At 43.6% G+C, this 25,220-nt stretch overlaps 1 protein-coding gene across 2 annotated transcripts; it reads left to right on the top strand.

Moving 5' to 3' along the window:
- On the top strand, nucleotides 1–24,623 carry ctsl.1 (cathepsin L.1). Of its 2 annotated transcripts, none has more exons than XM_068011692.1 (9): nucleotides 1–108; nucleotides 212–309; nucleotides 9,089–9,225; nucleotides 10,210–10,401; nucleotides 10,883–11,074; nucleotides 13,949–14,114; nucleotides 20,008–20,113; nucleotides 21,536–21,631; nucleotides 24,182–24,623. In XM_068011692.1, the coding sequence occupies exons 2-9, from the start codon at nucleotides 213–215 to the stop codon at nucleotides 24,186–24,188; spliced, it is 993 nt and encodes a 330-aa protein (XP_067867793.1). In that variant the 5' UTR covers nucleotides 1–108; nucleotide 212; the 3' UTR covers nucleotides 24,189–24,623. The 2 variants fall into 2 exon arrangements, with proteins under 2 accessions (XP_067867793.1, XP_067867794.1); XM_068011693.1 differs by having other exon boundaries at nucleotides 10–108; nucleotides 186–309.
- The last annotated feature ends 597 nt before the right edge of the window (nucleotides 24,624–25,220 follow it).

Below are 25,220 nucleotides of genomic sequence, written 5' to 3'. Positions count from 1 at the left end.
GACGAGGGAACATGTATAAATTCTCTGCATTTTCTCGATTCCGTCACTCGAGATTTTACTTTACTGGAGTCTATCCTCGATTGACCTTTGGTAAAAAGCAAGGCAAAGGTGAGAATTGTTTTCCACATACCAGTATAAGCACCCAAATTTCAACTTTTATGATTTCTAAACCTTGAGTTAAGTAGTTTGCTTTCCCAATCCTTCAATTTAGAATGAAGTTTGCGATATTAGCTGCTGTTGTAGCATTGGCAAGTGCTGTCAGCCTCTCTGTTGAAGATTTGGAATGGCTTGCCTGGAAAAAGAAGTTTGGTAATTTATTTTTCTTACTTTCTATTTGTTTAGCTGGTAAAATAAGTGCCATGAAAAATGTATTAAACCCTGCTTCACCTGCTAAGGAAATGTCGAATGAGCAGGAGTTCCACGTTAGCTGTGAATACAGTATCAGATTATAGAGCTTTATAAGTCTTTGCAATATTGATTTTTACATAATTGCAAAATATTTTGGTGTTTCCCAACTTGGAGATACAATTTAAGGGTGGTTTGGTGACAGAGGAAGGTTTGAAGTTTACTCAGTCTGTCAAATAGCATCTGTAGAGGTACAATCGTGTATGAAAAACAGGGAGGGACGTCAGAATGAAATTTCTGCAAGTAACGTTTGCATCACACAATTGCCAGGCAATGACCATCTTCAACAAAAGAGGCCAGGATTTTCTCGGAAGGGGTTAGGTCTCGACGTCGGAACCATACGAGAGTCTGAACCTGCATAGGTGGGCAGTGGGACCGCAGCAGCAATCTCCTCTGAACTGGCCGCCACTGGGTCGCTGTCCAATTAAGGACAGTGGGCTGGCTTCCCATACTGCCAGTCCAATCAGAGGGCAGGCAGCTCTGCAGCCTTGGCCATGCCACCGAGAGAGATAGCCGCTGCTGAGGCTACAAGGACAACATGAGGGTGCCTCCATTTTGAGGTGACCTCACAGAGGAGAAAGGTAATTCATTTTTCTTCCGGGGCCAAGCAGGCAGGCCCTGGCATTTGGAGGGGAACACCTTCAGCCATGGAATCGGAGCTGTGGCAATTGCCGCTGGAGGGCCACTCCTTAGGCTTTGGACCCTCTGGGTCTGATGGCACCATGCCCGCCTCCACCTCGCCCCGACCCTGGGAAGCTGCAAGAAGGCTGCTTCGTTGCAGCTGGCGGCCTCCCCACGTGGTGGGGGCCACTCCGCTGCTGGCAAAATGCTGCCGTCCTGGTAAGACAGCCCTCAATTGGGCTTTTAATGGGCTAAATTTGTCACCCACGTCCAGTCGGTGGGCAGCTGAGTTGCTGCTGTTCCCGCTGCTGGGAAACTTCCCCGGAGGAGCCGTCCCGATGTGGCTCCCCGGCATTTTACAGCCCCCCTGCTACCTAGCCCACCATGCTGCTGCCAGTGAAATCTTGCACAGAGAGTCTAACTGCCTACCTTTGACATTCAATGGCATAACCATCACTGAATGCCCCATCTTCGGGTCACCATTGACCAGAAACCTAACTGGACCAGCCAGTGGTTACAACTGCAGGTCAGAGATTGGGTATGTTATGGTGAGTAACTCATCTGCTGACTCCCCAGAGCCTGTCCACCATTTACAAGGTACAAATCAGGAGTGTGATGGAATACTCTCTACCTATCAACAACACACAAGAAGCTCGAAACAAACCAGGACAAAACAGACCACTTGATTGGCACCCCATCCACCACTGTAAACATTCATTCCATCCACTATCAGCACCTTGTGGCTGCAGATAAACTGCAGCAACTCACTGAGGCTCCTTCAATAGTACTTCCTAAATCAGCAATCTCTACCACCTAGAAGGACAAGGGCAGCAAATACATGGGAACACCACCGCCTGCAAGTTCCCTCCAAGCCACATACCATCCTGACTTGGAACTAAATCACCGTTCCTTCACTGTCGCTGGGCCAAAATACCAGAACTCCCTTCCTAGTAGCAGTGGGTGTATTTACCCATATAGGTGGTTCATCATCACCGTCTCAAGAGCAAATTTTTTTTAAAGTCATTCACGGGATGTGGGCGTCGCTGGCTAGGCCAGCATTTATTGCCCATCCCTAATTGCCCTTGAGAAGGTGGTGGTGAGCTGCCTTCTTAAACCGTTGCAGTCCATGTGGGGTAGGTACACCCACAGTGCTGTTAGGAAGAGAGTTCCAGGATTTTGACCCAGCGACAGTGAAGGAACGGCGATATAGTTCCAAGTCAGGATGGTGTGTGACTTGGAGGGGAACTTGCAGGCAGTGGTGTTCCCAAGCATTTGCTGCCCTTGTCCTTCTAGTTGGTAGAGGTCGCGGGTTTGGAAGGTGCTGTCTAAGGAGTCTTGGTGCGTTGCTGCAGTGCATCTTGTAGATGGTACGCACTGCTGCCACTGTGCGTCGGTGGTGGAGGGAGTGAATGTTTGTAGATGGAGTGCCAATCAAGCTTCTTGAGTGTTGTTGGAGCTGCACCCATCCAGGCCATTGGAGAGTATTCCATCACACTCCTGACTTGTGCCTTGTAGATGATGGACAGGCTTTGGGGAGTCAGGAGGTGAGTTACTCGCCACAGGATTCCTAGCCTCTGACCTGCTCTTGCAGCCACGGTATCTATATGGTTACTCCAGTTCAGTTTCTGGTCAATGGTAGCCCCTAGAATGTTGATAGTGGGGGATTCAGCAATGGTAATGCCATTGAATGTCAAGGGGAGATGGTTAGATTCTCTCTTGTTGGAGATGGTCATTGCCTAGCACTTGTGTGGCACGAATGTGACTTACCACTTATCAGCCCAAGCCTGGATATTGACCAGATCTTGCTGCATTTCTACATGGACTGCTTCAGTATCTGAGGAGTCGCGAATGGTGCTGAACATTGTGCAATCATCAGCGAACATCCCCACATCTGACCTTATAATTGAAGGAAGGTCATTGATGAAGCAGCTGAAGATGGTTAGGCCTAGGACACTACTCTGAGGAATTAGAATGAGCATTGAATGCTGACTGTGCCAACGATGCCCACATCCTGTGAATGAATAAGAAAAGAATTCAGAATTTGGAACTAGGGAAAAGAGGCAAAAATATCTCCCTTATTTTACCCTATGGGGCTGTGACCTATGCACATTCAGGGCAGAGTTTTACTGAGCTGACTCGCAGGGACTCCACAGCATGTTAATGACTTCAGTAATTAGTTTCACACCCAGAGACTGAGCCTGATTGATAACTGGGCTTTCAGTCTGGCAGGGAGCCGGTCACTGACGACTGCAGCAGCAGGTAAATCTGTGTTGGAAACGGGGGTGCGGTCAGGCTGGGTGTGTGTCTACTGGGGGGTGGGGGTTGACCAGAGGGGAGTTGATTGGAGTCGGGGGTTGGGGTGTGATCGGTGGGGTTGTGGAATTGGTGAGTCTGCTGATCCCTGGGGTGGGGGGGTGGGGGGGTGGGCGAAATAGCATGCCTGAGAGGGGGACGGTTGGAGTCCTTGTAAGTGGTGAGGGATTGGGGCCTGGTTGGGTGGAACACGGGGAAAGGTTGGTGTACTCGTGAGGAAGGTCGTTAGCGGGAGCACTAATCACCGAAGCTCCTCAGGCAGGCACCTAGGCCCAGGAGGTAGGTGTAAAGGCATTTAGCTCCTGGATCCAACAAGTCCTGACTTTGAAGAAGCTGTCAGGTTCCCTGGCCCTCAGAAAACCTGACAGATAGCAGTTAAATTTCAAAAGCAGAATGAAAATGAGGCTTGCAGCCTCATTATCATGTTTAAAGTTCCAATCCACCTCCTTAAATGGGGGATTGGTCACCTGCCCACTTTCCGGGCCTCAGTTAAAGCTGAAAATGGGCAGGTCGGAAGTTGGGTTGGGAAAGGAAATCTTCTTTGGCCTCCTTGTCTCGAGAGACAATGGGTAAGCGCCCGGAGGTGGTCAGTGGTTTGTGAAGCAATGCCTGGAGCGGCTATAAAGACCAATATGAGAGTGACAGACACTTCCAAAGGTGCTACAGATAAAATTGGTTGTTGAGGCTGTTACACAGTTGGCTCTCCCCTTGCGCTTCTGTCTTTTTTCCTGCCAGCAGCTAAGTCTCTTCGACTCGCCACTCTTTAGCCCCGCCTTTATGGCTGCCCGCCAGCTCTGGTGATCACTGGCAACTGACTCCCACGACTTGTGGTCAATGTTAAAGGACTTCATGTCGCGTTTGCAGACGTCTTTAAAGTGGAGACATGGACGGCCGGTGGGTCTGATACTGACAAGCTCGCTGTGCAATGTGTCCTTGGGGATCCTGCCATCTTCCATGCGGCTCACATGGCCAAGCCATCTCAAGCGCCGCAGGCTCAGTAGGGTGTATATGCTGGGGATGTTGGCCGCCTCGAGGACTTCTGCGTTGGAGATACGGTCCTGCCACCTGATGCCAAGGATTCTTCGGAGGCAGCAAAGATGGAATAAGTTGAGACATCGCTCTTTGCTGACGTACGTTGTCCAGGCCTCGCTGCCGTAGAGCAAGGTACTGAGGACACAGGCTTGATACACTCGGACTTTTGTGTTCTGTGTCAGTGTGCCATTTTCCCACACTCTCTTGGCCAGTCTGGACATAGCAGCAGATGCCTTTCCCATGTGCTTGTTGATTTCTGCATCTAGACACAGGTTACTGGTGATAGTTGAGCCTAGCTAGGTGAACTCTTGAACGTGGTCAGAGCGTAGTCGCCGAGTTTGATGGATGGAGCACTTTGATGTCCTGTCCCATGATGTTCGTTCTCTTGAGGCTGATAGTTAGGCCAAATTCATTGCAGGCAGCCGCAATCCTGTCGATGAGTCTCTGCAGACACTCTTCTGTGTGGGATGTTATTGCAGCATCGTCAGCAAAGAGGAGTTCCCTGATGAGGACCTTCCTTACTTTGGTCTTCGCTCTTAGATGGGCAAGGTTGAACAACCTGCTATCTGATCTTGTGTGGAGGAAAATTCCTTCTTCTGAAGACTTGAACGCATATGAGAGCAGCAGTGAGAAGAAGATCCCAAACAATGTAAGTGCGGGAACACAGTCCTGTTTCACGCCACTCAGGATAGGAAAGGGGTCTGATGAGGCACCACTATGCTGAATTGTGCCGTTCATGTTGTCATGGAATGAGGTGATGATACTTAGTAGCTTTGGTGGACATCCGATCTCTGCTAGTAGTCTGAAGAGACCATGTCTGCTGACGAGGTCAAAGGTTTTGGTGAGATCAATGAAAGCAACGTAGAGGGGCACCTGTTGTTCACGGCATTTCTCCTGTAGCTGGCGAAGGGAGAACAGCATGTCAATGGTGGGCATGTCCACTACCAAACGCATCTTCCCCTCCCTTCCCCTGTCAGCATTCCGAAGGGATCATTCCCTCCATGACACCCTGGTCCACTCCTCCATTACCCCCACTACCCCGTCCCCTTCCCATGGCACCTTCCCCTGCAATCGCAGGAGGTGTAATACCTGCCCATTTACCTCCTCCCTTCTCACTATCCCAGGCCCCAAACACTCCTTTCAGGTGAAGCATTCTTTCAATGTAGTATACTGTATTCGCTGCTTACAATATGGTCTCCTCTACATTGGGGAGACCAAACGCAGACTGGGTGACCGCTTTGCGGAACACCTCCGCTCAGTCTGCAAGCAGGACCCCGAGCTTCCGGTTGTTTGTCATTTGAACACTCCCCCCTGCTCTCATGCTCACATCTCTGTCCTGGGATTGCTGCAGTGTTCCAGTGAACATCAACGCAAGCTCATCAAAGGCAAACAATATGTTAATGATGTGTTGAAAGACAAAGCATCAGTCCAATAACACCCTATCTGTACTAATGCTTTGTCTTTCAACACATCATTAGCATATTGTTTGCCTTTGCTCCATGACCTTCTGGTCAGCTATTCTGTGACCTTCTCCTATTTACACCTTCTCCTTTGTTATCTCTTGCTCCACCCCCGCTTTACTTGCTTATAACCTTTTACATTTCTAATATTTGCTAGTTCTGAAGAAGGGTCACTGACCTAAAACGTTAACTCTGCTTCTCTCCCCACAGATGCTGCCAGACCTGCTGAGCATTTCCAGCATTTCTTGTTTTTATGTCAGTGGTCGATCTCTCTCCTCGAAAGCCACACTGTGCCTCAGGGTAGACATGCTCAGTCAGCTTCTGGAGCCTGTTTGAAATGTCTCGAGTGAAGACTTTCCCCACTATGCTGAGCAGGGAGATTCCACGGTAGTTGTTGCAGTCACAGCGGTCACCCTTGTTCTTATAGAGGGTGATAATATTGGCATGGCGCATGTCCTGTGAAACAGTTTTCAGAGATTTCAACTGTCAACCTGACCCAAACACACCTGTTTTTAAAATTAAAATTCAGCCTTCAGTGTGGGTTACAAAAGTGACAGTTTTACTGTGATGCCAATTCAGTGAGCATTGATAGAAAAAGTTGCAGCTTTAGTCTGGAGTTAATTCTTAGTCTGACTCTGGAATGCAGTAAAATCATGTGCAGTGAGATCCCCTCCAGCAGGCTGTCTCACACCATCTGGGCTTGATGCCGTAAGGAATATTATCAGAGTGTGCTGTGAATTGGGGTTTCAAGGAGGACTGTTGGTTTGGGAAGTGGAGCTTTGTAGCATATGTAGACAGATTTATGGCTTGGTGGGCTGAAGGTGATTTGCAAGATACAGTGTAGCTGAGTTGCTAGTTGTGGTTCACACTGTACAACAACCTGTCTCAGATTAGTGCTGCAGTATAATTGCTGCCCAATGTATGCCATTTCTTTTTCCTAACAATACACAGTGGGACACATCTTGACTGTGCGATAGTGTAAAATGGATGATAGCAAGTTGGCAGCTGGAGCCGGAGAGCTGTAAACGGACTGCCAACTCACTATTACCTGTCGGCTATCATACAAAATCAAAATCCACTCCAGTGAAACTCGGTTAAGGAAAACATCTTGATCTTCAGAATCAAAACAAGAAAGGCTAATCTTTTTTTTTATTTCCAAAATATACTTTATTCATAAAAATCTGTAAAAATTACATTGCCAAACAGTTTCCAAACAGCACGACAAAATACAAACATTGCAAAAGAGATCAGTTTCTTTCAATAATGTCATGAGTTTCTTCCCAACCCTTCCGTTTCACAATTGTCATGTCAATTACAGTTTTACATTTACAGCAATTGAGAATATTAACGATACAGTTCGAGGGGCTTTCCATGGTTCCAGCCCCTCAGTCCAGCTTGGTGGGGGAACCTTACACTGTGGTCTTTCCCCATTGAGCCTTTGCTGCGGCTGCCCCAAGCTTTAGTGCGTCCCTCAGCACGTAGTCCTGGACCTTGGAATGTGCCAGTCTGCAACATTCGGTGGTGGACAACTCTTTGCGCTGGAAGACCAGCAAGTTTCGGGCAGACCAAAGGGCGTCTTTCACCGAATTGATAGTCCTCCAGCAGCAGTTGATGTTTAATCTGTTCCAACAGACTTCATGTTTTTCCCTTCATTGGGAATCACAAGATTCTGTTTGCGGAAATCAGTCAGAATGAAAGTGAAGCAGCCCTCAACCACAATTAAGATGTGCCTGTAGATAGAATGTACAATGCTGTAGCTCATGTGAAAAGCAGCAATGAATAGATCACTGATTAAAGCTAACAGCATTTAACACACACTTAAGACTCAGACAGGTAACAATGGACCAGATATTCTGTCAAAACACAGCAAGGCTAATGATGCTCATCGTTATTTATACGTAAATGGTACCATTGCCCGAGGAGCTGGGTCAATGCAAATATCTAAATGTTCCTGTTCGAGCATCACAAAAATGGTGTTTCACTGTCCGCCTCACCATTGACATGCATTGAATTGCATGAGGTTTCTGCATTTGCACAGTAGATGCAAATTAAACCCACCACAGATATATAGAGCTAGTAATTAGTTGCATAAGTACCCTTTTAATGACAACGTAATTGTTAATTGTGTAACTGTGTAACACCCCCGACAAACAAATTTCTCTGTAGCACCTGTGGAAGAGCCTGTCACTCTAGAATTGGCCTTTATAGCCAATCCAGGCGCTGCTTCACAAACCACTGACCACCTCCAGGCGCTTTTCCATTGTCTCTCGAGATAAGGAGGCCAAAGAAGAAGAAAAGAAGAATTGTTAATTGCTACCAACTAACCTCTATGGCAATGAAAATTAACTATTACAAGAGTGGAGTCTTATTCTTTCTGGTTTTGAATCTTTTAGGGAGATTTCAGAGATATCTGTCTTTTCTTCTCTCTTTCTTAATCTAATCCTTGTTTCTCTCTCTTTATTTCTCTTCCTGTATCTGATTTGACATTGAAATCATCCCCTTCAATTCACCCTCTTTCTCCGTCCTTCTGCCGCTTATTTCCCAATCCTTTAGTCTCATTGGTTAAGGAGATAACCTATTGGTTGCCCTGTTCACTCAGGTTGCAAATACCCTGGTTCCCTCATTGCACTGATATCAGCTAGCACCACCAGAAACTTAGAGGCAAAAATGGTTTGAGCTGAAGGGTGCAGGGCAAGTCTAATGGCAGATGCTGTTAGGTGCCCAACAGAGCAACATCTGGCCCATTTATTCATTTCCTTCAGATTTTCCCGTTAATAAGTATATTCAATTAATAAAAAAACAACCTTTTATATTGTGATGAAACTTGATATTCAGTTTTATTTCAGAAATATTTAATGTATAATTATTGCACTTTTCAGTTCACGTCCACATATATTTGCACCTTGTCGATATTGCATTTTAAATGTGTGTGATGCACAAGAGAAAAGTTGATCATTCTACCACAGAAAGCAGTTGAGGCCAAATCATTAAATATATTCAAGAAAGAGTTATAGTTCTTAGGGCTAAAGGGATCAAGGGATACGGGGAGAAAGCGGGAACAGGGTGCTGAGTTTGGATGATCAGCCATGAGCGTATTGAATGGTGGTGCAGGCTCGAAGGGCTGAATGGCCTACTCCTGCTCCTTTTTTTTATGTTTCTATTCTTCTAAATGAAGTCACAGTAACTCCCTTAATCAGAATTCTGCCAGGAATTGAGAACAGAAAATGACTACACTAATATTGTTCCTTTAATTCAAGGTAAATCCTATTTTTCTGCTGAAGCCCATCGTAGGGAGATCTGGCTGACTAACCGGAAGATGGTTATAGTGCACAATATGCTGGCAGACCAGGGGTTATATTCCTATAGATTGGCAATGAACACTTTTGCTGACTTGGTAATTCAATGTTTACTATTTTCTTTAGAGGTGCCTTTACAATGCAGCTTCAGTATTGGTGCAGAGTAGTTTCTGCTTTGAAATGATGCTATAGTTGTGTTGCAGACTTGGATTTGGGGCTTTACTTGGCTCCAGAGAGAAGTCAGGAGTGAGAGTCAGGGGCGGCACAGTGGCGCAGTGGTTAGCACTGCAGCCTCACAGCTCCAGCAACCCGGGTTCAATTCTGGGTACTGCCTGTGTGGAGTTTGCAAGTTCTCCCTGTGACTGCGTGGGTTTCCGCCGGGTGCTCCGGTTTCCTCCCACATGCCAAAGACTTGCAGGTTGATAGGTAAATTGGCCATTATAAATTGCCCCTAGTATAGGTAGGTGGTAGGGAAATATAGGGACAGGTGGGGATGTGGTAGGGATATGGGATTAGTGTAGGATTAGTATAAATGGGTGGTTGATGGTCGGCACAGACCCGGTGGGCCGAAGGGCCTGTTTCAGTGCTGTATCTCTAAACTAAACTAAACTAAACTACACTGCCAAACCAAATTTATAAAGTGTTATGTGTTTTAAAACTTACTTGCAATGAGGCCACTCTGTTCTCCAAGCATTTAAGATGTAACTGGTGGGAGGGGAACTCTGCAGATGCAGGTTAGTTCTTACCTTGGCAGGAAAATTCAAGTTCCAACAGGATATTATCTGGCTGGAGCTGGTAGCTTTAGTGTAAATGCAGCATACAAGATTCTAATTAGCCAGTCAAAGGACAATCAATAAGTACTTACAATGAACTTCAGAAATTTCTTTCGAAAGTAAATATACTAAGGTGCCCATAAGGATAATATTTGTATGTACCCATCATAAGAATGGCCACAAGTCGCTTGTCTTTTGTCACTCATGTTCAGTAATCTGGCCAGTCTTACTAGCGAAGCTAAACCCTCATGCCCTAACCTTTAAAGATTACAGGGGTTCGCATGTTAATAATTAATGATACTTTTGCAGAAAAATGAAGAATATAAGAGATTGGTACTTGGAAACTGCTTGAGAAACACCAGTGCCACAAAATTCACACCATTCACTTCTCTGTCCGACACAAATGCTAGTCTTCCAGATACAGTGGACTGGAGAGATAAAGGCTATGTAACTCATGTGAAAGACCAACAGGACTGTGGCTCTTGCTGGGCATTTAGTGCAGTAAGTCTGATTTATAAGTTGTACAGTTTTATTTTAAGGTAAAAATTGCATTTAGTTAATATAAAGCATTACATTTGGTACACTGGATATCAGATCGGCAAGTTTTCGGTTAAATCAAAATACGTAATTTTATGACAAAATTCTGAGGTCCTGACATCAACGTTGACTTTGGTTACATAAAATTTCCTTCCACATTGTGAAACTGTCAGACATTAGCTCTGCAGTTTGGCATGTATGGGTTGAGGTGTTTTCAGTACACGAAGATGCACCTATCAGGATCTTTGTACAAATCAGTCCATATCATGTTTAAAATTGATACTAAGTTCCAGGCACCTCTACAGGTTTAGTGTCTCTCCTGAGACAAGGACTGATTGAATCTAAGTATTATAAATTACTGAATAAAGTTATGTTTTTTTTTCAGTGTTTTGATTTAGTACATGTTGAGTTCATTTTACTTGTATGTGATTATTTTTATTTGCAGACAGGGTCTTTGGAAGGACAGCACTTTGGGAAGACTGGTAACTTAGTTTCTCTGAGTGAGCAGCAGCTGGTTGACTGCTCTGGCGATTATGGAAATGACGGCTGTAATGGAGGACTCATGGATTATGCATTTAAGTATATAACGGCCAATGGAGGAGTTGACACTGAGGAATCATATCCTTATACAGCAGAGGTTAGCCAAAATAATCTTGATAAAGTACTCCATATTAAATCAGTGATTCAATGCAGATAGGCTCATTTACACACACACAAAATCTCTAATTTCCCTTAATCAAATGAGAGTTTGCCAGCTATTAACACAAAAGCACACGTATGACATGACCTTATCTGTGTTGTTAGTTTCCGTGTCCACACAAATACTACGTGCAATAGATGGCACAGCAGCACTGAAAAATCAGTTTAATTTATTGGTATGAAATGCAATTAATGACTTGAAATAAATATTGATCCTCCAACTTAAGTGGATTTTTACATCAGCATATTGGAATTAGGACAGTTGCAGTGAGCTAATCACTTGGCAGAGCCCAACATGTTTAAAGGATCATTTTTCCTTGAGGGCAAAAAATGTTTTTTTTTTTCTGTGAATTGCAACAGATTTGCTCCCCAGTCTGTACCATGCCAGCTGATATGTCATAGGAACATAGGAATTGCTTGATGCAAAATGAACAATGCCCATCAAATTCACCTTCTGCCATCCTGATAGTCACTTATACAATAATAATGAAGATGTTGACTATGACATAAAACGAAGTGGGAATGTAAGTTGTGAAGAGGATGCAAGGAGGCTTCAAGGGGATTGGGACAAGCTAAGTGAATGGGCAAGAACATGGCAGATGGAATTCTTTTGGGCCTCCTTATCTCGAGAGACAATGGATACGCGCCTGGAGGTGGTCAGTGGTTTGTGAAGCAGCGCCTGGAGTGGCTATAAAGGCCAATTCTGGAGTGACAGGCTCTTCCACAGGTGCTGCAGAGAAATTTGTTTGTTGGGGCTGTTGCACAGTTGGCTCTCCCCTTGCGCCTCTGTCTTTTTTCCTGCCAACTACTAAGTCTCTTCGACTCGCCACAATTTAGCCCTGTCTTTATGGCTGCCCGCCAGCTCTGGCGAATGCTGGCAACTGACTCCCACGACTTGTGATCAATGTCACACGATTTCATGTCGCGTTTGCAGACGTCTTTATAACGGAGACATGGACGGCCGGTGGGTCTGATACCAGTGGCGAGCTCGCTGTACAATGTGTCTTTGGGGATCCTGCCATCTTCCATGCGGCTCACATGGCCAAGCCATCTCAAGCGCCGCTGAATATAATGTGAATAAGTCTGAAGTGATCCACAATGGTAGAAAAAACAGAAAGACAGAGTATTTCTTAAATAGTCACCAGCCTAATCCTTGGGATGGTGGGATTGTCTTACGAGGAGAGATTGCAGAAACTGGGCCTGTATTCTCTAGAGTTTCAAAGAATGAGAGGTGATCTCATTGAAACTTACAAAATTCTTACAGGGCGTGACAGGGTGGATGTGGATAGGATGTTTTCCCTGGCTGGTGAGTCTAGGACCAGGGGACATAGTCTCAGAATAAGGGGTAGGCCATTTAAGACTGAGATGAGGAGGAATTTCTTTACTCAGAGGGTGGTGAATCTGTGGAATTCTCTACCCCAGAGGGCTGTGGAAGCTCAATCATTGAGCATGTTCAAGACAGAAATTGATAGATATCTGGATACTGATGACATCAAAGGATATGGGATAGTGGGGAAAAATGGCATTGGGGATAGTGGGGAAAAATGGCATTGAGGTAGATGATTAGCCATGATCTATTTGAATGATGGAACAGGCTCAATGGGCCGAATGGCCAACTCCTGCACGTATTCCCTATGATCCTATGATCGATCTCTCCCCTGGCTGTAATAGGGGCACAACCTTAGCATCCCTGGGTTATAAAGGGTTGTCATTATGCTAAACCGCTGACTGTGACTGAACGAATCATTATGCCGTTCTTGCCATTCAAACAGTATATAATTTTCCTTGGATTCTTTGATTTTTTTTTTGTCACATACAGTTTTATCACTGAATTAGGCCCTTGTTGTGCTCCTTTTATCAGTTTCATTTTTTTTAACCTGGAAGTTATTTTAATTTGCTCTCAGGATGTAGGTGATGCTGGGAAGACTGCATTTACTGGCCATCCTAGTTGCACAGAGAAGAAGGTTAGGCCTTATGCTAGACTCGTTGGGCTGAATGGCCTGTTTCTGGGCTGTAAAATTCTATATAACTTCTGCATGGTGTTGGTGCTCACACAACGGTGCTAGGCAGGCCGTAAGAGGTTTCATACAAAGTATATTTAATCAGAAACATAGGTATCTAGGTAAATGTAATGAAAAAAGTCAATACATTACCTATTGCCTTAAGGAAGAAAACAGAAATAGCAGAATTGCAAGTGGCGTCTGCCTAAAGGGCCATGCCAAGTCTAAACAGCTTACTCATTCCCAGTGGCACACTTAAATCAGAAAGCTCTATGCCAAAGAAAATAATTTGAGAGTGATGCTCCTCTCAGGCAGTGGCTAAGATTACCTGGTATTAATAGATGTGTTATGTATTTTACGTTTTCTGAGGAGTCAGCCAGCAGACAATAAATTTACATTCTGAAAGCTCTTTTATTTATAAAATTGCTACTAAATTCAGTCTCTCTGCTAAGTAGAGTCACTGGCAAGTTCTACTCTGAAATACAAACCTGCAGCTAATTAACACACTTAGTTATATTTGTATTTTAACCAGTTCCTTTCTGTGTCCCATCATAGAACTTGACCTTGGCTGCAGTTGATCCATGTTGTGTTGTGTTTCCTAAGCACCAGAAATGTGTAATATGTCAAGTACTGTGTAAAAATACATAATGCCAACATTTTTCATTCACAAATCCAATGGAAATCACAGAAAAAATATAAATGCGACAAGAATATGATTAAATATGTAAAATCCATTTGTGATATATTACATAACGCTACTTGTGTCAGTAATCAGCAAAATAAGCTCTGTTATTTTTGTTCTGTTTATTCAGGATGGACCCTGCAGATTCAATTCAGAAACTGTTGGTGCTACTTGCTATGGATATATAGACCTCCCAAAGGGAAGTGAGGCATATTTACAGATTGCAGTGGCAAGGAATGGGCCAATCTCTGTTGGTATTGATGCAGGTCACCTATCATTCCAGCTGTATTCCTCAGGTAGATATCTAGATGGAATATATGGTCTTCTAATATTTCTGTGTCCATTCGTATGGTTAAATTTTATGGTTTAACATCCCTGGAACAGAGCCTTGCTCCATAGAATACATGTTAGGAAATTAGATGGAGAGATCAATGCATCATATTTGTGGCTTATATGAAATATATGAACAAACATTTTCAATATTTACTCTCTAGTTTGCCTTCTACCATCCTGGTAGTCACCTCATACAACTCTGACAAAGGCATTGTTGACTAATCATAGCATTATGACCAGGTGGGGGGGGGGGGCGGTCACAGACTCTGCCCTTGCCCTTCCTCTTATTTGACTGCAACAGGGTTTATTCCTTTTTAAACAGTGGTTGTGCTTACCACCTCAGTGAGTGTTTACCTTTAATGTGATCATGAAAGATCCAATCAGACAGGTTTTCCTGAGTTTAAACAAAAAGAGATGAGTTTATTATACTTAATACTCTAAACCAGATCTAAAAATAATTTTTAAAAATATGCTACACATTCATGTACACATTCATACGAGAATCCCACACACACAAATAGATTACAGAGTGGAAAGTAGGTTTTGTAGCTGGATTGGAGTCCAGAATAAATGAAAATTAAATACACAGTCTGTGAGGTTGGATGATTCGGTGGTCTTCTGGCTGAAGTTGTATTCTTGAAGTCTTCGGCTGGTCAAAGTGCACTTTTTGGTTGGCCCGCTGAGCTCAGGGCTTTCTAGGAGGCAGACTTGGAGGTGGCTCTCTTACCCTGGTCTCTGTAGCAATCTGTAGGCTTGCAGAGTCCATAGTCGCAGACGGTTTTCAAACTTGATTTTTCTGGCACGAGAAAGAGAAAAAGGGAGGCACACAGCCTTTCTGCTGCTGCAGTCTCAGTTACTGCTTGTCCCTTTGTTCCAGGAAACGTCCAACCTTTTCAGAGATGGACAGATGGTCATATGACTGCTTCAGTGTATTCTTTGAAACCTTCTAATGAGATACAAGGTTCAGAATTGGCTCCACAGGCCCAAGGATGCCAATATTTACACTTGGAGGGGCTTGCTCTTTCAAAGTCAATGTGTCTGAATTGCCTTGAATGTCATGTTAATGAAGCAATCCTTGGTAATTCAATTACTTAGAGCAAGACAGTGTTCTGGGTCCAGGTTCCTCAGATCTCTGTCTCCTGTTGGAGGCAGGGATAGGCACTGACATGTTGTACCATGGACATTTGACAAAATTTTTGACTCAGCCACAGACATGGGGGCAATTAATCTGCATCTAAAGTGTACAGCCAATCTAATGCCATCAAAATACAGTCCTATTTAAAGCACATTTCTCCCTATAAAGTAGTTAAGCATAAAAACATTAATGGAGAGCAGGACAACTGTATTAGCTAGCTAGCAAGCAAAATAATATGCAATACCAATTACTTTTGTTGACAGAGTAGAGCTAGTTGCACCATGTCGCCAGGAGGTAGATGGACCTTATCGGATGACCTCTGTGGATTCACACTGTATCAGGAGTGCTAATTCATCCAACAAACCATGAAACTCAAGGAGAGGATTGTTATTGTGGTTATTGAGGTGAAGCAGTAGAAAAATCAGCAATAGGAAGATGGACCATTTCTCACACTGCTGTTGTCACAAGACAATTTAACCTGTGAAGATCAATGTTTGTGCAACTTCTCTACCTGCTGTAATATGTGTCTGAAGACAGGGCAGCCAACAAAAGGGCAGAAGATTTTATAGGATGGAGCAGGTAGTACTTCAGACGAGTCATGTAAAACAGAAAAGCAGAGTGGGAAATGAAGGGACAGAAAGATTAATGGTAGGTAGCCAAGACTAGTTTATTCATCTTGACAGGCTGTTAACTAGGTCTTGGATTCTAAAATACAGAAACAACAGAATCTCTCATGAATAAAATGTAATTTGCTCACCAAAGCTAGTGACAAAATTAGATAAAGACAATTAGAAATAAAGAGCGCCCTTCAGTTCCTCCAATAAGCGATTCTTTTAAATTCACTTGTGTCTGTATCTCAGTCTATTACTGTCAATTCTGATTCAACTCTGACAAGATAATTATTAACAAAAAACTTTTCTGCAAAAATTTGAGCGGTTGTTACTGTATGTAGTATTCAGTTACAAAATGTTTAGTCACTATCTGTAAGATGGTACTCCAGACTAACCAATTTATGTCCAAGCTAAATCTCTTATTTGTTGGCAAAGGTGCACTTATAACGTGATGTAATATGATACAGACAATTTTAAAATGACATTGGACAGTCAGATTATCCTCAAATGGATAGGAAATGATGCACATTGCAGTTACTGATCTTTGACATACTTGTAAAACTTGTGCTTTGATCCAATTCACAGCAAAAAAAAATAGTTAATGACTTTCTAACATGGTCATTGAAACATAATAAATGTTTACTATGTTTTCCCTGACAATTTTTAAAATTGCAAATGCAGCATGGATTTTGTTAAGGAATCATGTACAATTCATCATAGATTATGGTTTATTAAAGCTATCTATTATGTTGTATTTACTGACTATTCTATATAGGTCAGCAGCATCCTATTTTTGCCAATATCCTTTAGTCCCAATACACCATACTCCTGTATTCATGTGAAACATACAGTGCCGACTTCTGGAGATTGCTTGGATTTTCTTGCCTGTTTTCCCCTTAATACAAGTTCTGGAACAATGTGATTCCAAATAGATAGCAGCAGAATTGTGACATTTATATAGAAATAAAAGTCCAGTAACTTTCAACATGTCACTGAGCTTGTGTCCCAAGTGAAAGTAATGTATGCCAGAGTGTAGAAATTGAGACATTTCCTAAGTGACTTTTGCCATTTTAAAATGAGTTTACATAACACAAGCCGTTAAACTTGTGTTTTAAAATAACCTAGCTGCCAAGTTATTTTAAAACACAAGATTAAAGGCTCGGAGCAGGGTTGTCTAACCTTTCTGCGGGGGTGGGGGGGAGGGTCACATTACAATTTTTGTCTTACATAGGGGGCTGGTGAGACAATTTTGGAAAGATAAAGGCATTAAAAATGTATCCTACTCTTAATCAAAACAACAACAAATGTGCATTTTGTGAAGAAGCTTTCAATGAAAAGACTAATTTATTGACTTACTTTTTCATCACTATGTTGGACACTGATTTATTGAGATACCTGGCATTGTATTTGCTTGCATAAGTAGTCAATGTCTGCCTGCACACTTGTGTAGTGATGCGGAGTAATCCAGATAGATGTCCATCTGTCAGGAGTGATCTTGATTGCTCTCTTTCCCACCTCTCTCTCCCTGACTGTCTCTGTCTCCTCCCTCTCTGTGTCCCCTCTCTCTGTGTTCCCCCTCCCTATGTTACTCCCTTCCCTCTCTGTGTTGCTTCCCCCCATGTCATCCCCCTCTCTGTGTCCTCTCTCTCTCTCTGTCCCCCACTTCTTTCTCTCTCTCTGTCTCTCACCTCTGTATGCTGCCGCTCTCTCTCTCTGTACGCCCTCTCTCTCTCTCTCTCTCTCGGTAGCCCCCACACTATCTCTCGCTGTACTCCCCCACTTTCTCTCTCTCTCTCCCACTTGTTCTGTCTGTACCCCCAACACCATCTCTCTAACTCTCTCCCCCTCTCGCTTTCTCCCTGACCGTTGCTGAGAGCAGGAACAGTGCTTTTGAACTTCGGACAGCTTCATGGTTTTCCAGCGGAGTTTTAAAAAAAGTCGGAACCTGCTGGAAAACCCCGAATCTGTCCAGAATTCAGAAGTGCTGTTCAGCTTCATCACCTGTCAGCTGTGAAACTAACACTTGCGATTTTTGAAAAAGCTGGTCTTAAGAAGTCAATGGAAAATTTCTCATCTGTGAAATTACCAGTCAAGGACCACAAAATAGTTTACTATGGACACTGGTGTCCATATACGGACACTTTGCTGATCCCTGGTTGGAGGCCTTGGAATTTAAAAAGGGTTTTCATATGCAAATTGCAGTAGCCATCGTGGCTGCCAGTTTTAAAAAAGTTAGCTGTAGGATTTATTCCATTAAAAGTTTAATATAAGTTTCCAACCAATTAATTAATATTTCTCATTTGGCATTGTGTGTTTTCTTGACAAAAGCAATCAATTTTTATCGATTAGTCTACAATAGACTCAAACCTCCAGTGATGGAGATCTTAGGGAACCAAAGGACAAAGTCATCTGCTGTATCCATATATTGTACCTATAAATTACTCATAAATTGTGTCCCAAAATATTATTTTCTGAAAGAAATCTATCTAATGTGCATTTGAATCAATATTATCTGCTTCCACATCTCCTTGAGTGAACAGGTTTCCTAGAATGATCCCTTGCTTTCTGAGTTGTGCAGGAGTCGTGCACATGAGCTCTGAGCATCTAGCACCCCTGGAGTGTAAAGGGGAAGGGTATTGTAATATCTCATCTGGCCTCCACTGCCTTACTTTTCAGTCCTTGGTCTCTGCTGAGGCAAACAAGCCTGTCAGTCCTCTGATCTATTCGCAGTTCTGCCCTTTTAACTTCATGGCCACCTCATTTGGTCTTTTGTGTTTGCTCTTTATGCAGAGGCTGTCCCACTGAAAATGGAGGTTAGGTGGTGAGATGCTGATTTGCCTCACTGGGCTGCTTCTTGACAACCTGAATCTCATTAGCTGCTTGCCATGCACATCAGATAAACACCAAGCCAGTTTCCTGGGTCCAGATTCCGAGGTGCAGAGGGATCTAGGTGTTCAATTGCATGAGTCACAAAAAGTTAGTAGGCAAGTACAGCAAGTTATAAAGAAGGCTAATGGAATGCTATCATTTATTACGAGAGGAATTGAAAATAAAAGTAAGGATGTTATGCTTCAATTATATGGGGCATTGGTGAGATCATACCTTGAATACTGTGTGCAGTTTTGGTCTCCTTATTTAAGGATGGATGTAAATGCGTTGGAGGCAGTTCAGAGGAGGTTTACTATATCGATACCTGGAATGAGCGGGTTGTCTTATGATGAAAGGTTGGACAGACTGGGCTTATTTACACTGGAGTTTAGAAGAGTGAAGGGAGACTTGATTGAAGTTTATAAAATCCTGAACGATCTTGACAAGGTGGATGTGGAAAGGATGTTTCCTCTTGTGGGTGAGTCCAGAACTAGGGGGTCGCCCTTTTAGGACAGAGATGATGAGAATTTTTTTCTCTCTGAGGGTTGTGCGACTTTGGAACTCTCTGCCTCAGAAGGTGATGGAGGCGGGATCATTGAATATTTTTAAGCCGGAGGTCAAGATACTTGTTAGGCAAAGGAATCAATGGTTATCGGGGGCAGATGGGAATTTTTTTTTGATTTATTTATGGGATGTGGGCGTCACTGGCTATGCCAGCATTTATTGCCCATCCCTAATTGCCCTTGAGAAGGTGGTGGTGAGCTGCCTTCGTGAACCGCTGCAGTCCATGTGAGGTAGGTACACCCACAGTGCTGTTAGGAAGGCAGTGGAATTCGAGACACAAGCAGATCAGTCATGATCTTAGTTAATAGTGGAGCAGGCTCGAGGGGCCGAATGGCCTACCTCTGCTCCTAATTCGTATGTTTGTGTATATGCATTCCAGTCGTATTGAAGGGCGGAGGTCAAGTCCCTCCCCATCAGAACACCACTGTTGGAAGGAGAATCTCAACCAAGACATTGTAGGAACAAAAAAAACATAACAAGCCTTATCCATATTTTGGATGGATCAAAATATTACAGATCACATTTAACAACGTGAAATATTTGTTGAATAACACAAGTTCCTTACCTCAGATATTCAGACATCTTAAGCAAGGCATTTGCAAGTTTACAAATCCTTTGTGATTTCTAAGCTGTACTACTGGGGAAAAATATTGTCATCTTTGTTCTATTTAAATGCAGGAGTCTATGATGAACCATTGTGCAGCAGTGAAAAGCTAGATCATGGTGTTCTAGTTGTTGGATATGGAACATTAGATGGAAGTGACTACTGGCTGGTTAAGAACAGGTATAGTATAAACCTAAGCATTGCAAATATTATGTATAATCCATATAATTTAGTGAACCCTGCTGATGTCAGAATGCATGCTGTAATTCTCTCATTTTTCATGCAGCCTTGGTATTTGACAATTATTTTGTTTCATTACAAAGTCAGAGATCATGCGTATTTTCCATTTACTTTGGCAGAATAAAGTAGATAAGTAACGACTAATGAGATTAATCATCAAGGTGCTAATACTTATTACAGTAAGCTAAAAACAAGAAATCAGCCCTCTAACCATTGAGTTTCGTGTGCACAGTGTGGAAATAAGAACAAAATTTTCACTTCTGAATGCACTCACTGATAAAGATCTGTGAGGCCACAAGCAGAAAGTTAGAATTTATTATTTGAAACTATTTCCAAGAGATCAGCAACATTTTTTTCCATTTGCTTTCTTAAATTTTTCCTCTCCGAGGCTCAGCTATTGCATTATTTTCTACTTTGCTACTGTACACTGCACCATCTGGTGTGTCTATCACCGGTATATTCTCACCTGACAGTGACTTCTCTGTAGCAGCCATGACGATCGGACAAGCTTTACCCATGTTTCAAGATCATGTTCAGATTACCCTTGTACATTTTATCCCCTATTTTGTTCCTGTATTTTGGAATGATTATCCTGTAGGGATAAAAGAGTATGGGAACATTGATAAAAGCATGAAACAATTAATCTATATTGATCAATGTTAATAAACACAGGAAAATCACCGACAATGTCTAGAAGAGGAAAAATGAATATTTAAAGGAAAAACAAGTTATATATAATGGTTGTAGCTGAATGTGCAACTGTGCCCATTAACTGATGGTACAAGGACTAGGGGTCACAGATTAAAGGCTTTGGGCAAGTGATGCAGGGGGATTGTGTGGAAGAGTTTTTATACGCAGCGAGTGGTAATGAGCTGGAACTCGCTGCCCACGTGGGCGGTGAAAGTGGAAACAATCAATGATTTCAAAAAGGAATTGGATGGCCACTTGAATTAATTAAACTTGCAGGGCAATGGGGATTGAGCGGGGGAGTAGGGCTGACAGGATTGCTCCGCGGAGAGCCGGCATGGACTCAATGGGCCGAATGGCCTCCTCCTATGCCATATATGACTCTATGACTTCATGCACTGGGATGGTGATGCTCCTCAGTGAGTCAAGATCCAATGGTAGCTTTAACATGTTTGTATGAAATTTCTTTGTCTTCTGTTTTAACATAGGTATTAAAACCATTAAAATTGCAGAAAAATATCAGTTACACGTATTAAATATTCATATGCTAATATTGCACTGTGTAATTTGAAGATCGATTTCCACAACACCATAAGAAATAAAAGCTGAAGTATACCATTTGGCTCTAATTTTAACATTTATAAATACTCTCATTTAATGATTTTTTTTTGATAGCTGGGGTACAGACTGGGGCGTTGGAGGGTATATTTACATGTCGAGGAACAAGAATAATCAATGTGGAATCGCGTCGCTCGCCAGTTTTCCTTTAGTGTAAGTCTAATTATTTGTTTTGACTTATCCAATTTATTTTAAAGTGAATTTTGTGGTAAAATTATGCACCAAACAAGATGAGATATATTCGCAATAGTGAGGGCGCAGGGTAAAAATTGGTATGTGTTGTGCCTGTTTTTCAGGTGTAAAATGGGCACAATGCTGAGACATTTAGCAGTGGACAGTCCATAACAAATCCACGTCTGCTTTTGGGCTGCTGCAAAATTTGTCAGGTCCATTTTTTAGGTGATCCAGGCCAATGCCTATATCAAGAACTAAACCCTTTTTTCCAGTCGTTCATGGGATGTAGGCATCGCTGGCAAGGCCAACATTCATTGCCCATCCCTAATTACCTTTGAGAAGGTGGTGGTGAGCTGCCATCTTGAACCGCTGCAGGCATGTGGTGTAGGTACACCCACAGTGCTGTTAGGGAGGGAGTTCCAGGATTTTGACCCAGCGACAGTGAAGGAACGACAATATGGTTCCAAGTCAGGATGGTGTGTGACTTGCAGAGGGGAACTTGCAGGAGGCGGTGTTCCCATGTGTCTGCTGCCCTTGTCCTTCTGGGGGTAGAGATCACGGGTTTGAGAGGTCCTGTCAAAGGAGGCTTGGCGACTTGTGCATTTTGTAGATGGTACACACTGCTGCCACTGTGCACAAGTGATGGAGGGAGTGAATGTTTAACGTGGAGGATGGGGCGCTGATCAAGTGGCCTGCTTTGTCCTGGATATTTAACATATGCAAGGCATTTAACACCAGTTCAAGGACGCCTCTGGAAAACGTGTTTACGATGACCGGAGCAGGTGTCCGTCTGCCGCAGCCAGTACAAAAATATTATATTAAAAGAAAAATCTTCCTGTTGGGCTACCCCCACCCCCTCCCACTGACTTCACAGGCGTCGTGATCGGCACCCCCAGCACACTGTCAGCTCCACCCCCAGCAGTCACAGGACTTACAGTCAAACTGCTGCTGGCAAGGCAAGCAGACCGACATTTCACAACTGCAAAGCACGAGCTAACTATTGAGCACTCTTCCTGTTCCTGGCTCCAAGCCATGGAGAGTGAATGGTAGAAAATGTACAAAACAAACTAAAAGGAGTATTTCATCACTAATTTACTTCTCAAAACATCTGCAGGGAATGCTAGACAGGCTAGACACAGTCAGATGGTACCAAGCACCAGGAGCTGGTACACCTTTCACTTTGAAATACAATTCACTATAATGTAGGTATTGGAAGCCACATAAAAAGTATATTTATAGTACTGATACGGTATGCCACTCATTCCTGTGGACCTTAGCAGATACGTGTTTGTGGCCATGAATTCACAGCTTAACAATTGTGTGATATTACTGCAGTTAGAAAATAAAAACTTGCATTTTTATATCACCTGTCATGATCTTAGGACGTTCCAAAGTGCTTTTAGAGCCATTGAAGTACTTTTGAATTGCAGTCACTGTAGGAAACGTGGCAGCCAATTTGCGCACAGCAAGCTCCCACAAACCGCGATGTGCTAGTGATGAGATAATCTGTTTTTGTTATATTGATTGAGGGATAAATATTGGCCAGGACACCAGCTCCTCTTCAAAATAACGGTGTGAGATGTTTTGCATCCTTCCACGAAGACAGATGGGCCTCGATTTAACGTCTCATCTGAAAGACGGCAGCCCCGACAGTGCAGCACTTTGTCAGTACCATACTGGAGTGTCAGCCTAGATAATTGTGCTTCAGTTCTGGAGTGTGACTTGAAGCCTGAAGAGCATTGAGGGATAAGAGAGAGAGAAAGACAGCAGTGCTAAATAGAGCAATGAAGTGTAAAAGTAAGCATAGAGGGTCAGATTTTATTTTAGGATTTTATAAGTGACAAGCTCCAGCCTTTGAAGCTGCCTGCCAATCAAAAGGCTGGTAGCTGTGCAGTACTGGCTGCAGCACTGGGAGCAATGGTAACTGTCGGTACTGCAGGAAGCCTGGCAGTACTGAGGGCGTCGAAGACCCGGGGAGAGGTGAGTGGGGTTAAGGTTGCCAGGCACAGTCAGGCAGGGGTGGGGGGAGGGGGTGGGTAAGTGAGGGTGAGGGAGCCCCCCAGGGGGGCAACAATTGCTGCCAGGAGGCCTTCTGGGGCCCTGGATTGCTCCCAAAGGAGGGAATCCCCAACCGTGCTAGGAGGCTGCCAGGCTTTACCTAACGGTATCTCCCCATGGTGGCGGGCCCCTCTGCCTTCTGTAAAATTAAGGTGGAGGCAGGAAGAGGCACTTAAGTGGCCATTAAGGGCCTCCAATGACCTGGGACGGGAAGGCTGTCTTCGGTCTTCCCCACCCCAGACAAAATGGCAAGGGGCCTGGGCAATGTCGGAACAGTGCCCCCTTACCATTTTGTTTGCACCCCCCCCACTCCCCCCCCGCAAGCCTCCGTGCCTGCCTCCAAGGGCATCACAAAATTCTGCCTGTAATGTTGCTCACCTGGCAAGGCTGTTTCTGCAGCCGTTACTTTCCGCTTGCTGTTTTTGGCATTTCCTCTGCGCTAATCTTAAACTTCTCCACTTTTCTTCACAGATTCTGAACTTCTCGGCATCCCGAAATGAGTGCCTCTGGGGGGCACCGAAGAATATTAATATATGATATTATGTCACATATTATTTTTTGAACCCAAGTAACTTTTAAGAGAAAGTATTTTTTCCTGGATAGATTTTGGTGCTAACTTAGTGTGTCACTCGCTATCAAACTGGACTGTTTATAAATTGTGATTTTTGACAGTGGTCCTGGTATATGGAACAACCAAGTTTTGCAAACTTGATTTCTTGCACAAGTTTTGAATGTATATGTGTTTTGTATGTTGAAATGTGTGTGTAAGATGCCACATACATTTTCCAGTGCTGTATGCCATTGTGCTGTATATAGTGCACCAAACTCTCCAAGATCTTCTGGAAAGATAACCGGAGTTTGTCTGTCATGCCATTAGTCTACATGACAATAAATCTGTCAATTTTCACTTCAACACATGCTGCATCTTATTAGTTATGAATCATTTGCTTGCATATGCAGTGTATCCACAGTGACACCCCTCCAGCCATCTTTTAAGGTTATCAGATATTGGCCGATACGTAATATATCCAAGTTTGTAGACGACACAAAACTGGGTGGGAGTGTGAGCTGTGAGGAGGATGCAGAGAAGCTCCAGTATGCTTTGGACAGGTAGAATGAGTGGGCAAATACATGGCAGATGTAGTTCTTTGGCCTCCTTGTCTCGAGAGACAATGGGTAAGCACCTGAAGGTGGTCAGTGGTTTGTGGAGCAGCGCCTGGAGTGGCTATAAAGGCCAATTCTAGAGTGACAGGCTCTTCCACAGGTGCTACAGATAAAATTGGTTGTCAGGGCTGTTACACAGTTGGCTCTCCCCTTACGCTTCTGTCTTTTTTCCTGCCTACAGCTAAGTCTCTTTGACTCGCCACTTTTTAGGCCCGCCTTTATGGCTGTCCACCAGCTCTGGTGATCACTGGCAACTGACTCCCACGACTTGTGGTCAAGGTCACAGCACTTCATGTCACGTTTGCTCAGAGATAGGAGCTAACAACCCCACTGCCTTGTGGGCGCC

Source organism: Heterodontus francisci, chromosome 31 (assembly GCF_036365525.1).
Source record: "Heterodontus francisci isolate sHetFra1 chromosome 31, sHetFra1.hap1, whole genome shotgun sequence".
Lineage (NCBI taxonomy): Eukaryota > Metazoa > Chordata > Chondrichthyes > Heterodontiformes > Heterodontidae > Heterodontus > Heterodontus francisci.
This window is presented reverse-complemented; position numbering and strand designations above follow the sequence as displayed.

Coding starts and splice junctions, on each gene's coding strand:
- ctsl.1 (XM_068011692.1), top strand. CDS start 213: ATGAAGTTTGCGATATTAGCTGCTGTTGTAGCATTGGCAAGTGCTGTC. Junction 9,226..10,209: donor TGAACACTTTTGCTGACTTG/GTAATTCAATGT, acceptor ATACTTTTGCAG/AAAAATGAAGAATATAAGAG. Junction 20,114..21,535: donor TACTGGCTGGTTAAGAACAG/GTATAGTATAAA, acceptor TTTTTTTGATAG/CTGGGGTACAGACTGGGGCG.